The sequence below is a fragment of the Manis pentadactyla genome, chromosome 5 (assembly GCF_030020395.1).
Source record: "Manis pentadactyla isolate mManPen7 chromosome 5, mManPen7.hap1, whole genome shotgun sequence".
NCBI lineage: Eukaryota > Metazoa > Chordata > Mammalia > Pholidota > Manidae > Manis > Manis pentadactyla.
The window spans coordinates 132213400-132228599 of record NC_080023.1 but is presented as its reverse complement, the minus strand read 5'-3'; the positions used below and the strand labels follow the sequence as shown (position 1 = coordinate 132228599).

The window sequence follows — 15200 nt, the reverse complement described above, 5'->3', positions numbered from 1 at the left end:
AAGTAGGAGGAAGCATTTCACAGGTTTAACCCATATAGAATTAGAGCCATCATTCCTATGTGAAAATTGACCATCTGAATGAAAGCATATATACATTTAGTATATAGAGATAGCACTTATCTGTCTTCTTCAGAGAGTGGTTCTTCAGTTGCATAGAGAAAAGCCAGTGAAAAAAACAAATAGCTCTCACCCACTGCAAATTTATCCACATGCTCCTGTCATCACCTGTTAGGCCTATACTTTCTAGGTGAGTATAAAATAATGAATAGTCAAAGCAAAAGTGAAGAAACTGCCACTCCAAATGTGTCCTATTATGGAGAATTTGCATTCTCTTTGGACTACTCTTTAAAGCACTTACACCCCAAAGCCCTTCCATTTAGAGGTTCTTGAATAAATATTGATAGACATCAGCTTCACTCTCCTAGTTGGAAAATGAAGCCTATACAGATAAGTGAGTTCCCATGTGAGCCAGCTCTGTTCATTCCCAGACCACACTTATTGTGTTTCCCTCCTGGACAACTCTCCACTAATGCTCAACCCCCTTATGTGCCCCACCTTACTCCCCCAACCCAAAAAAAGTGGAACATGGAAGGAAAAACAGATGCTTTAACAAAAAGTGTACAGTTTTAGGTTCTACCAGAAAGTCCTGGGATCAGTAACTTCATCGACAGAGTAAGGAATGTTCGTGCATCCTTCCCTGTAAAGTATATATAGATGGGGCATGACATTGCCCGTTATTCCAACATCTGTTCCTCATTGGTGAGTTTGCACATCATGCCATTCTTGATTCAGTCTCTTTCAACCAATAGAAGAAATCAGTCCAGAATTTCTGAGAGTGAAATCTCCACTTTGCAGAACTTGTTGCATTTTTGTGGTTAGTGTTTTGATTTTACTCAAGCAAAATAATTTTTATTTCTGATTTGGTGTTAACCTTGGGAAATCCTCTGTTTTCAAGTCATGTGTCAAGAAAAACAAAATTTCTCTAACTCCAGAAATGTTAGTAATCTCAATTTTCTATTTCATTCAAGCTGCCCACCACAGACTATCAACAATGGTACAAATAAGCCAGCCATTCATATTCCTAAAAGTCAGTGAAAAACAAGACAGTATGGTTTTGCTTTCTTTATACAAAGATATGTATTTTCTCTGAGGAGCATTTCATTTTTTGAAGTATCCTTAAACTCAGTTCTCACACATGTAATTGAAAAATGATACTGAGATGTGGTTAGATACCAGAGAACATAGCATAAGAAGAAAATGGGCTTGAAGTGATTCCCCAGGAGTTAAACAATTACAGATCATTTTTTAAAAATGAGTGCTCAAGTCTGACTCAAGCTTCAGCATCTAATGTGACTTGTTATTAATTTTTAATTCACAGTTTGGTTGTAGCCTTTGAGTTACTATCTGCTGTTTTTTAAATAAAGAATCATTCTAAGAGATATGGCCAGAGAGACATCTTGTTGTCAAGTGAGATTAAAGCCTTGACTCTGGCTGGTGGTCCAGTTTGTGACGAAGTCACAAATGTCTTTCTACAGTGAGCAAGGGTGGATAGAAAGGAGAAAGATCGCTCTCTTGCAGTGTAAAAGAATGTGTAGTTTTCTTTGAAAATTAGTTTAAATAGAAGACCACAGCAGGAATCATTTGTTGTATCATCCCATGTGATATAATTTGTGGTATAATTTTTAGTGCTGGGCATCAAAACTGGGTTAATTGTGTTGTATCAAGTAAAGGAAGGGTCACAGCCTTGGAGTTGAGAATCTTTGCCCATGATACTCTGTACAAGAGAACTGTTGGCTCAGCAATTCTCGGCTCTTCCATCTCAAGAGACAGGTAAGCACCTCCCAGGCAGAAAACATCACCAGGTAAGGGGAACTCTTATAGGAATTAAGAATATGAGCCAAGGGTCACTTGAAATGGTACACTGATTGAAATGGAAGCTTCAGAATCTCTAAGACTTTGGCACATTTTCCACGATAGCTCCAATTGGCTAGCTGTGAGGCAACCACCCATCTCACCTCGTGGACAGAGCCCTCGCTGTCAGGGTCCCACCCATGAGCCCTGCCTCCCTTGCTCAGCCTCTCAACAGGGAAGGAGTCAGTGCAGGCAGGACCAGCCTGTTCTTGCCTCTCATACACTATATCCACTCAGAGGTCTCACTTACTATCCAGGCCCAGGGGCTTCTTTGAGAAGCCAGAAGCCACAGCCTGCCTCCTCTGTCAAGTCAAAGAGCATATATTCAGTGCAGACTGTGTGTTTAATAGAACCCAGGGAAAGTCCCCATAATCCCTCCTGCCATGTGGTTCTTTATCGATAGTTTATGGAGCACTTTTATGTGTGGAATCCTCTTAAATCCCCTTAATGCCTTGGGAGGCCCCATTTATTACCCTCATTTTTATAAATGAGGAACAAAAGCTCAGGGAGGTCAAGCCAGGATGCAAACAGAAGTGAGACCAGCCTGTCTGACAGACTTTCCCTACACTGTCCGGCGGCTACCGCTGCCTTTCTGGTGTGCCTTTCTGCCTTGATGGCCCCCAGGTCTGATGTTCAGAGGGCTTCCCTTCGAGGGGAGAGATCTAGTTTGCTTTACTCACAGCAAAGGCTACAAGGAGCTCTGGGGATGCCATGCTTAATGCGTTGGGGTGAAGCCACAACATACAGAGGGTGCCTGCTGCCCACTGGACCTATCAGCGGTGGTGTTACTTGGGCTCTCTAGTCCAGGGTTCAGTTTGCCAGGTTTCTGCTCCATGAAATTAAGTGCCCCCTCCAACTGCCCCTATTTTCTTGGGAAACAAGCCACTAAGCGCTGCCCATGCTCAGGAATGAGGGAAGAATTAAGCTCCACCTCCCAAGGCCAGAGGATCTACATAAGCGATTTAGAATTTTTCTGCAAGGAAGACTGGTCTCTTCTTCACTGACTTTGGTTTTCACTGCCTTTTTACTAGAAGGCACTAAAATTAGTCTGTCAGATTCCATACCTAAAATATTACATGAATATAGACTATACTTTTGCATAATGCCCTTCCTTGAAGCCCAGCAAAATGAACTGAATCATTACCCCAGTGCCTGTTATCTTTATTTCAGTGCATCTCTGCTGGGCTGGTGGAGTCTTCCTTTAAATGATGAAGTCTCCTTTATTATTTATCATTTCTGGGCTGAACTGTGCATTGCTGACAACCTTTAAAGCAAAACCTGGGCTGCAGGACACACAACACAGCAGCAGGAGGGGTCGGCTGACCCAGGCCTAGCTATGGCTTTATCACCAGAGTCACACTTCAGTTTTCTGTCGGGATAAGGAGAAGAAACATAATTTTCAAGTAGCCACCAAAAGGAAGGATTTTCAGTTCAACTCAAAAGTCACTTTTGGAGCACATGGTACCTGTGGGCTTTGAACTAGGGGCTGCAAATGGCTTACGTGATGGCCCCCAGGTCTGGTGTTCAGAGGGCTTCCCTTCGAGGGGAGAGATCTAGTTTGCTTTACTCACAGCAAAGGCTACAAGGAGCTCTGGGGATGCCAGGACTGGGGAGGAGCTATGTGGAAGAGGCAGGCAGGTAGGGCTTCGTGGGAATTTACATCGGAAAAAACATGGGGCCCACCAGACACAGGGAGCAGCATGTGGAAAGGTGCAGAGGTCCAAAGGGCTGCAATACAGTCCATGGAGTTGATGGGGATGTGGTGGGAAGAACGAATGGAAGGCAAGGCAGAGGCACATACTCAGGAGCTACCTCAGTCTGCAAGGTGGTGAACACTTTAGAAAAATCACTCCATGCAGTGAGAGTCAAACTCTTTAACAGTCCCTCTAGCGTGAGTACCAACCAGTCAGCTAGAATGCTGGCCATAAACACCTGCAGACCAGATGTCAGGGGCCTGAGCAGACAGGCACGGGGCAGGGGCAGCTGTGTGATCCGGCCCAGTTAGTAGACCAAACACCACTAGTGATGAACTGAACCTACCCTCCACCCCACCACCTTTATCTGAAATGGGGCTGGGCTCTCTACCTGAGTTCCCATTGCTCTGAAAGATACTCAGATGTTCCAGGCATTCGGCTCCTTGGTTTCAATCTGATAGGAACAGATAGAGGCTGTGACAGGCACTGGGAATTTGGGGCAGGAGAACCCAGAGGGAAGACTTCACATCTTCTGTTTTTGTTCCTGTGGATGGGAGAGGGAGAAAGAGTGAGAAGATGTGAGAGACAGAAAGATGTACAGGAAACCAGGCAGCTTTTCAATTAATTTATCAAAGCATTTTCAGTTCCCCTTTCAAGCCAAGTAAACCACAGTTAACACAGAAAACACAAGACCACACAGGCCTGAATCATTAAATGTGGCATCCCTTTTCAAAGGTGCACATGCCACCTTCAGAAGGAATGGGAAACTGAGGATTTTCACCCACTTACTAGGTGCTCGTTGTGTGAGATCTCACCTGGTCCACCCAGTAATCCCATCGGGAAGCTAGGAGTGGTCCCATTTTAAAGATGAGGAAGCTGAGACCTGAAAAGGTCATCCATCTTCCCTCAGATTGCTCATCAGGACTTCACATCTGACCCAAGGGCCCCAGGGACACCAGGTGATCTCCTGTTTATGAGTACAGTTGACCCTTGAACAACAGGGGCTAGAGGTGCTGACCCCTTATACAGTTAACAGTCTGTGTAACTTTTGACCCCCCGAAAATCTTTACTAATAGCCTGTTGACCAGAAGCCTTACTGATAACATGAACAGTCAATTAACACCTGTTTTGTATGTTATATGTATTATGTACTATATTCTTACAATAAAGTAAGCTAGAGTTAAGAGTTCTTTTTAGTTGTTGCAAATCTCCAAAAATTTTTCCAATGTATTTATTGAAACACACCGCAGATAAGTGAACCCATGCAGTTCAAAGCCACATTACTCAAAGGTCAACTGCAGGGCTGAAGTGAGGGTTAACATATAGTGAGGCCATGCATACAGCCCCCCTAGAATAAGAACTGCACAAAAAATGCCCAATAAATAGCAATTATAAATGTTTAAATTTCACAAGTTTCCTACGAAAAAACCCCACTTTGTATCATTGAACATTAACTTCTATTTCCACTACTTCAGTTTAAAAAAAAGTAATGAGAATGCTAGAACTCAAATAAACCAAGAGACTATATGCCCTAACCTGACCTTATTTTTTATCCTTGCCAAATAACTTTAGGTTGCAACCTATATGTTTTGAATATAATATTGATTAGACTCTGGGTATTGTTAGAATCCCTTGGAGAATATTGACCACTGTTTTGTTTTGACTTTTAGCAGTTAGTCAGGTTCAGACTGCTAGTTCTGCCTTGTCTCCCACGAGCCATGATTCTAAAGGCAGTTCTGAAGTTCAAAGCAATGACAGGTGGAGAGACCTGGCCACAGTCCCTCAGACCAGTGGAGCCAGACTGGCTGCCAGGCCACGGCACGTCGTGCTCTTTCTAAGACACATGCCTTCTCTTTCACCTTCACCTCTTGGGCTTTCACTTCCCCCTAGGACATAGTGCTTAGGCAGAAAGCACTCCAGCCAAGCCGATGCATGATCTGGTCTTGTGATGGTTCCCTGTCTGATGTCTGACCTCTGGAATCTATGCTGTTGGTCAGAGTGAAGCAACGGGGAGAGCTTCTGTCCTCCATTCCCGATCGGGGAGTGACCGCACCATGAGAGGCCGACACATTTAATGCTTCTTAGAAGTCTCTTCATCAGGTCACATGAAGGCAAGAAGCAACCAAGCAGCCACCCAGCACTTTTCTTTTTCCTCCTGATGGAGGAACTTTAAGAATAATTGGGAGGATCTGTGTATTTTCAGAAAATCTGCTTCCAGTTTTTCCCACTCAGCTAGTATCTGGTATCTAAAATTCAAAATTGTAGTCCAAACAATTCTCTGATATTTCTTGTTGTTTCTTTGCTTGTTTGTGGATAAAACAATGGACATGACCAGATTTCTTGGGTTTGATTCTGGCTCCCCCTTTTGCTAGCTTTTGCTCCCTCTTTTCCTCATCTATAAAATGAAGAAATCGCAATCCATCCTCAATAGAGTTTGTTTGAGGATTAGAAGAGTCAGTGCATGTAAAGTGCCTAGAATAGTGTCATTTTTCTTACTGTTCAAATATTTTGTTTCCTTGGATTTAAAGCAGCCAGAGAAAATAGAAAACAGAGAGTAGTAATTTATAAAACCTGTGGATAATCAGGTCTTTTTTTTTTTTTTTCTGAGCTAGCCTGTATTTTGAAAGGTTTTCTGTTCCTTTTGTTTCTTCAAATCATTTTTCCTTCTTGCCTCATGAGCAGAACCTGTTTTTCCTATCAGAGAGAACCAGCTAGGCACTGGGTTCCTGTCATTGGGACTTTTATTCTATTCTTTATGTGTATTAAAGATGTGTATTTGAGGAAAGTACTGAGAAAGAACATGGAGACTAGACTTTCTTATTTCTAAATTATGTCCTTTAAAAATGTATTATTAAAAAAATCTAACACTGGTCATTTTTCTCAGTCTGGGTTTTAAGAGAATGGGTGCTTACCAGTGGGTCGTTTGTTCCAATCCTCCTTACAGACTTACACAGCCCCACTTATTCCTAAGGTAGAGTTTATGGTACAAAGGCCGGGGTCACTTCCCTGAAGGCACAGATGCATAACATGGGGGACCCACCCAGCTCCCTGGTGCTGCCCTTTCTGCTGTTATCCCCCAGCAACAGCACGGAACGTACTGGAGGCGACTGGTGTTACTGCTCTGGCCAAGAGGTCACCAGGCTCACTCTGAAGTAAAAGTTGCCATTGGGGTTCAAGGTGAAAATCTTAGGCTGGTCTGCAGCTGTGTTCTATTGGTTTTATTTATACATGGTTAAGGTTGAACATACATCCATAAAGAGCATAAATCTTAAATGCTCAGCTGGACAGATTTTCACATGTGTACACACATGTGGCCACTGCCCAGATCCAGATATGGAACGTCTTAATGCCCTCAGAAGTGTCCCCCCTTGGCCTCATTTATTCCTAGATTACTGCCATCCTGACTTCTGTCATCATAGATTTGTTTTGCCTGCTTCTGAACTTATACCAATGAAATGCTAAAGGAGATTCTCTTTTATGTATGGCTTCTTTCACACAGCATTATATCTAGGAGATCCATCCAAGTTGTGTCTGGAGCAGCAGTGTGCCCTTTTTCATGGAATGAATCATTCATTGTCCGAATTGCATTGATGAATCTACCCTGTATCCATTCCATTGTGATGGGCCTTTGGGTTGTATCCAGTTTAGGCTGTTGTGAATAATGTTTCTATCAGCACTCAGGTGCATTCCTCATTAATGATTGACATGGTTTCCCCCCCACTTGATGACCTCATTCAAGCAGAGTAATAGTCACTTAACAACCATGAATGTAGTTTTTGGAACCTTTGGATAGAGAGAAATAAACTGGTGAATATTTATAAAGCACCTTGAACTTGAAGAGATCCTGTGTCTTGAAAAACAGTATAATTGGTTGTTTAAAATAGTTGTGAAGCCTCAAGCAATTCTTTAGATAGCCCCAAGCCTCAGTTTGCTCATCTCTAAAATGGGCATAACATTACTATTATGTAAAAATAATCGATTTGCTGTAAGAACTAGATGAGACGACGAAATAAAGCACTACTAGCCTAGCCTAGCCCTATTGAGCGCAAACTGCTAGTATTGACTTTTCATCGTAGTGACCATTTAGGTCAGAGATGCCATAAAGTAAATGACCATTTAGATCAGATAAAGTCAGAGATGCCATAAAGTGAGTAGCCCATGTTTATTAACACAACTTAACCAGTGTAAACCAAGTGATTTGTTTTAATGCCAGATGAGACTGTTTTATTTTTCTTCTTGCTTTATAATCTCTTTTGTCTCAACCTTAATATCTGTAGTTGTACAAAGCTCCATATTAAAACAAAGAGATCTGGATAGGCTATGGAGGTGGAGGGACAAAGGAAAGCTTGGCCTGCAGAAGCTGATCATTGTGGGATCAGCATTAACTTTTGGCATCAGTTTTAACTTTGGGCTATGGGAAAACTGCTTCTAGTGTTTGTGCACTAGATTTCTGGTTTGGATTTCTCTTTGTCTCTGATCTTCTAATAATAGGTGATAATTTGCATTCAATATGATCTGATCCAGTGTCAGGAATTCCACAGGCCAGAGAGATACCTCAGCTGTTTCCAGTCTTATAAAGGAGTGTCTCCATGGGTTTCCAAAATGAATCATATTGAAGTGTCATATATGAGAGCTTTGATGAGAATGTGCAAACATTGGAGATTGAAAAGCTGATGTTTATAAAGCAGAGCTCTTATTATTGTATAAATCATCTTAAATCTGGATCTCCAGATTAAGGGTCCTGCTCATTTTACTATCAGCCATGAAAGCTACTCCATTGGGAAACCATCCAAAGAGGGGGAAATAATGTCTCCAACACCTAAAGATGTTTCATAACTGTGAACTGAAGTGCAACTCAAAACTTAAATTTTTATTTTGAAATCATCTCAGACATACAGAAAAATTGCAAAAATAGTACAAAGAAATCACATCTGCCCTTCACCCACATTCCCCAAATGTTAGCCTTTGGCCACATTAATTTCATTCTCTTTCTCTTTTTACACATACACACACACATCCTCTTTCTGTGCCATTGGAGTGTTAGTTGCAGACATTGTGTCCGTTTCCCCCTAAACATTCAGTTTGTATTTCTTAAAAAGAGACATTCTGTTAACAAAACTACAGTAAAATTAACAAATTAACACTGATTCAGTGTTAACACTGTTATCTAATCTGCAGACTTTATTCAAATCTCATCAAATGTCCTGCTGGTGTTCTTTATAGCAAATGAAATAATTAATTTTTTTGGTCCAGAAGCCAATCTAAGAAAACCTGTGTATTTAGTTGAATTTATTTCCTCAGAAAATATTTTAAGGATCTTAAACCCTCGCTATTAGAAAAGCCTTCCTTTAAAATAACATATTGGCTTCCCTGTCTGTTGGATGACTCATAGGGGATAGGTCAAAAGACTTGTCTTCTAGAATATTCACCTGTGCTCATGGGGGAGGGGCGTAAAAATAGTCAAAATGAATATATTTAATTGTATTGACTGTGTTCAGGAGAAAATGTAAGAATTTATTAGGAAGGATTCATTCTTCCTGGCTTTATAAAAACCTGCTGGAGTGTGAGCAGGTAGGTTGGGTGTGAAGTTAGGACTAGTCTGCCTGTGACCAGTGCACTGAGTGGGGGTGTCCGGGGCAGCAACTAGACTCTGCGTCTCTTCTGTCCTCAGACAGTGGTCACAGTAGCTGCACTTTCTTTGGCAGATGTGGTGCTGGAAAAGGCCATGCACAAGTGCATCCTAAAGCCCCTGAAGGGGCACGTGGAGGCCATGCTCAAGGACTTCCACATGGCCGATGGCTCATGGAAACAACTGAGGGAGAACCTGCAGCTTGTGCGGCAGAGGCGCCCACAGGACCTGGGGGTCTCTGCTCCCACCCCAGATTTTGTGGATGTGGAGAAAATCAAAGTCAAATTCATGACCATGCAGAAGATGTATTCGCCAGAAAAGAAAGTCATGCTGCTGTTGAGGGTCTGCAAGCTCATTTACACTGTCATGGAGAACAACTCAGGTAAGGACGCCCAAGTGCAGGCCCTTTGCATGGACCTCCAGGGCCAGCAAGGTGGCCAGTGATAAAGCCAGTGACACGTCAGGCTTTCTGATGCCCAATTTCTCTTCCTTTCAATCCCTCGATTTCAGCAAGCAGTTCACAAAAATGCAGGTGTTACTCTGGTGTCTGGCAAATTAGTCACTTGCAAAAGATGGTAACACCAAACAGAAGCATGCAGACGAGGGCAGCGAGATTCTTGTATGATACCCTTCATTGAAGATGTAGTTCAGGGTAGTGGGTACAGATTCAGTCTCTGGAGACTGAATTCAAATCCTTGCTCTGCAAGTCTGTGAACAAACTGTAGGACTTTGGCTACCTTCAGCAAGCTGCTAGGCTGCAGTTTCTGCACTGGTCACTGGATATGACCCTGACCTTCATAAGGTGGTAATTAGGTGAGACAGTGCATGCATGGCCACTGCTCCGTTGAAATATTAGCAGTTATCATTACTACATTTGGGCCAGTGAGGGTTTGTCAGTGATCCACAGCATGTGTAATAACTATGGCGCATCCATTGTTGATGGGGTTTCATTACAGCTGCTTCATTGGCTCTTCCTTCTTTGCTATGAGCTGAAGCAATGGAATTGGAATTCACCAAAGAATTACCAGGTTTGAAAGTAAGGCCTTGGTTTCCCCTGTGTTGCTTCTTGCAGATGCAGGAGTAACCGTGATTCATGGGGCAGGGTGGAGCCTGCATTGTTCCAGGTGGGCAGTGAGCCTGTTGTAGTTCTGTGGACCATTATCAATTTGTCTTCTGAGTCGAATAGCTTCACGGAGGAGCAACAGAGAGAAGATGCAGGCTGCATTAATCACTGCTTGAGTAGACAGGAGTGTGTGTGTGCAGTTTGCACATTGTTGGACAAAGACATTAAAATGTGAGCTCTTGGGCTGGTCATGGCAGTATCTGAACATCACCTCTGAAAATTATAAGTGTATATCACCTGCTGGAAATAGATTTTCTGTAGTTGATAAAATAATTTATGCAAGTTCCCGAAACAGTTTCTGCTGGGATTTTGTACTTCTCAGGCACCGTTTCTCAACCTTAGCACTAATGACATTTAAAAGGGGTCATTCTGTGTTGTGGGGGCTGTCCTCCTTCCTGTAGGAAGTTTATCAGCATCCTGGATGCCGTTTGCAACCCCACACTCCTTTTAGGACAATGAAAAATGTCTCCAGACAATGCCAAATTCTCCCCCAGGGTGGGGGCAAAGGGGCAAAATCACCTCCAGTTGAGAATCACCATTATAGTATTATAAATAGCAGTAAGAACTAAAATATTTTTGCCATATATTAACCATATGTTTCTATTCAACATATACAAAATTCACACATTTAAATCAGTTAATTGTATGCTCATGCTGAATACAGAGCAAAGTTTGTTCCTGGTTTGAGTTTGGTCCTGTCATTATGTTGATGATTAATTTGCACAGAAAGCAATAGGAAACCAGACACAAATCATTAGCATATTAAGTAGATGCTTTGTAAATGTTTTAGAATATTACTTGCTGGAAGTTAAACTGTTTACAAGTACTCTGTTGTATTGCATAACTTGATGCCCATCATGAAAATAGAAAATCTTTCATGTGTTCATTGGCTCATTCTCATTCATTGGCTCAGACATTCATTCTGAAATTGTGAGTTAAGGGTGGCCTTGAGCAGCAGGGAGGGCCACCAGCTTCATAGGATTCCAGAAACACCCACTTCTGTTTATAAATAGCAGAGTTCCGCAGGATGACTCCTCACTATCTAATAAAAGCAGCAAGTAGGATATGAAAGAAAGAAACTTTGGTAAAAATATTCCTGTCTTCCCCTTTCTTCTTTTCCCAGGGAGGATGTATGGAGCTGACGACTTTTTACCAGTGCTGACCTATGTCATAGCTCAGTGCGACATGCTGGAACTGGACACGGAAATAGAGTACATGATGGAACTCTTAGACCCCTCACTGCTACATGGAGAAGGTACCAGGCATTTGAAATTTTGGTTTTGTTTCCATTTCTTTAAATGAGGTAGAACTCACAGAACATAAACTTAACGGGTTTACAGTGAATGATGCAGTGGCATTTAGTACATCCACAATGTTGTGCGATCCACCATCTCTAACTCCAAAATGTTTTCGTCATCCCAAAATAAAGTCCTGTACCCGTTAAGCAGTTACATGGTGCTTCTCTGGCATCATGTTAACTGTAGTTTACATTTATTTTTTAGTTTAAAGAATGTGCTGGCTTTTTGCTGATCGCAAAAGGAATACACATTCATCATAGAAAATTTGGTAAAACCAGAAAAACACAGGAAATGTTAACTCTGCCATGCTTATGAAATAACTTTATCAAGATTGGTTAAATTGCAGTAAAAAATGGTGTTCAGCAATGTGGATGGAGCTAGAGGGTATTATGCTCTCTGAAATAAGCCAGGCAGAGAAAGACAAATACCAAATGATTTCACTCATCTGTGGAGTATAAGAACAAAGAAAAACTGAAGGAACAAAACAGCAGCAGAATCACAGAACCCAAGAATGGACTAACAGTTACCAAAGAGAAAGGGATTGGGGAGGATGGGAGGGAAGGGTGGGACAAGGGTGGGGAAAAAGAAAGCAGGTATTACGATTAGCATGTACAATGTGGGGGGTGTCACGGGGAGGGTGGTGCAACACAGAGAAGACAAGTAGTGATTCTACAACATCTTACTATGCTGATGGACAGTGACTGTAATGGGGTTTGTGGGGGGGACTTGGTGAAGGGGGGACCCTAGTAAACATAATGTTCTTCATGTAATTGTAGATTAATGATAACAAACAAACAAAAAATGGTGTTCAGTAGAATCCATGCTATTTTTAAAAAGAAATGGTTTCTTTGATTCCAAGCGGAAGTTATAAACTTTTGTTAGAGAGCATTTCCACTGCCAGAAGAATATCCTGTTCTATCAGTGAAACAGATGAAGGCCTGGCTTTTGTTTTCATCATTTTTTTAAATTTGTTTTCAAGATGAAAACAGCATGATTTTCTCTTCTGTTTTAAAAAATAGCATCTGCTTATTGTTAAACGAAGAACATGATGGTGAAACATCCTGGCAGTTTGCTTTCTATTTACCCTGTCAGTTTGGTTTCCTTTTTGGTCTGACCCTTCCGTGTCTTAGCAGAAATTCCTTCTCCATACACCTCAGTTAGGTATTTTATCATGGAAATAATTTGGGGCACAGCACAGCCTTGAAAAGTAGAAATAACTGGGACTCTTAGGTGAGCTTGTCTTTTTAAAGGAGAACCCGTTAGGGGCCTGTGCTTTGCGAACTCTGTTAATCCATTTTCTTTTGTGAGTAAAGAGCCCATACAGACCCTCAGTGGTGAATTGCTGCACAGATTTTTTTTCTTTTCTCCAGTGAAGTTAGTCCAGGCTTGGACTGAAAAAGGTCCACACACTTATAGGATTCCCCAGGGAATGTGTCATACTGGGATTTCCCCTGGAGAGAACTTTAATGCATTGTCTTCCCAGAACATCCTTTAGTCCCTAAATCTCAGTACTTGGCTTTCTTTTCAGAGAGTCTGTCCCCTTCCCGCCCCTCCAGGGATAGTGCTGACTCAGGATTAGTGGTGCTTATCTTTTCATCCTGTCCTCCCACCCAGACAGACATGAACGGGCCTCTTTCATCCTTTGCCCTCTCCCCTGTTTATGCCCCGAAATAGTATGCATAACCCTGGAACCAGATGCTCCACGAAAGCCGCCAGGCCCCTTCCTGGAGCTTTCCTTGCCTGCCCTGCCCTGGGATTTAACAGGATGGGGAGAAGCATGTGGTTTTGTCCAGGGATGAGAGAAGCAATACATTATCTCCATGCCATGCTTTCCTTCCTTCTACTGCGTTATTATTACAATTTTATATGCATCTTAGTTTTTTGTTTTGTTTTAGCTTCAATCATGTTTAATTCTAGTAGTAAGTATGTCAAATTTTGGGGGCTTTTGGGAAAAGTCATACCAGTTTCACTCAGAAAATTACCGTTCTGCTGCTGACAGTGTGTACTTAGGACAAACATATGCTTACATCTTGTGGTCTGACAATGGAGACAGCCACTTCCTACCACCCTCCCCAGCATTTCCCCAAAGCAAGGCACTGCCCTGGGTGCTGTGATGATGGTAGAGGAGCAGGTGGCTGGCCTTACCCCCAGGAATCACACAGGAGAGGAGAACAAGGATCTAGTGAACATATGGAGCAGCCAATGAGCTTGTGCTTAGACTAGAGCCTGCCTCCCCTTTACTGCCTCTGCCTTCTTGGCCTCCTTCCTTGGGAGAGCTGGGCAGCCCAGTCAGGCAGGCTATGGTTACCGACCAGGCCTGTACACTAACGAACTGAAGCTATTTAGACCAGGAGGAAGAGGCAGCTGAGCAGAGATCTCCCTTTACCGTGCAGACCTCTGCGGCCAGCCCAAAGCCATCTTTGGCTTGCGGGGCAGCAGCCCACATCTCATTCTGCTGTTTAAGCAGGTAGTTTGTTTTACAGAGAAGGCGTCATAGAATCCCTTTGAAGGGTACCGCTCTTGTGGCAAGGTTATACTTTTGCCGAAATTTAAACCTTCCTCTAATTGCATCCACATGTTGCAAAGTGTGGTCAATTTTGGGCTTCCAGCATTTTGAGCTTTCTCCTTAATGGCCTGAGCTACTGCATCTAAAATTTGACGTGCACAGGAAACACCTTCCCTCGGAAACTCAGCTGTAACTCCAAGTCCCAGCCCCAATACTGACACCTCCACACAGCCTCTTTGGAATAAAGTCCATGTTAATTGCTCCTGAAATCCCCTGTGTAGCATTTAAATTCCACACTGCTGAGTTTCATACTCAGCCATGTGTTGATTTGTTCATGGGACAAATATTTAGTAAAAATCAGCTACTCAGAACTCTATACTAGCATGTGGGGACTGCCATGGGGAACTGAGACCCAGACAGTGGGTCTGTTAAGCTCTTCAAATAACCCTAAATGAAAAGCCTGACATGTGATATGTGCATGTGAAGTGCATTGCTTGGAGTGGGCAGTAAAAAATAACCCCCAAATCTTTATAAGTGACCTGAAGAACAAAAAGGTGTGTTTCTTTCTCAAGTTACATGGCCAGTGTGATTCACAGCAGGGCTCTCTGGTCATTTCTCAGACAGTGGACTAGTTTCCAATATTCCATCTTGTTCTGTGTGGTTTTAGCTTCAATCATGTTTAATTCTAGTTATGAGGAGCTTGTCACTTCTGGACCAGAGAGAGAGTTCTTAGGTCCTGCATTAGCAGCTAAATCCTTGGGCCATGAAAGTGATACTTCTACAAAACCCGTTTAACCACAACTAACTTCTAGCTCTTCCATGAATAAACCACCAGTGTCCATGTTCTTAAATAAATTTATAAACTTCCGTATAGCAAAGATTCATATTCTGTCTTACACACATACCCCTGCTCTGTATCTGCCATGTACTCAACAGTGCAGATTCAATAGGTGTGCAGGACAAAGAAATGCCTTTCAATTTAAAATGGACTGTGTCCCATGAAGAAATTTTGAATAATCATTTGGGGCGCCCCCTCGTG

At 42.4% G+C, this 15200-nt stretch overlaps 1 protein-coding gene across 11 annotated transcripts in view; it reads left to right on the top strand.

The window, feature by feature from the left end:
• Positions 1-15200, top strand: part of RIN2 (Ras and Rab interactor 2) — a 243892-nt gene that overhangs the window by 222302 nt on the left and 6390 nt on the right. For 10 of the 11 annotated variants that reach the window (XM_057502685.1, XM_057502687.1, XM_036892260.2 and 7 more), the window contains 2 exons: positions 9311-9616; positions 11481-11612. In XM_057502685.1, coding sequence (XP_057358668.1) covers positions 9311-9616; positions 11481-11612 — 438 coding nt within the window. The remainder of the gene's footprint in view (positions 1-9310; positions 9617-11480; positions 11613-15200) is intronic. The other variant, XM_057502689.1, reaches the window with a different exon arrangement.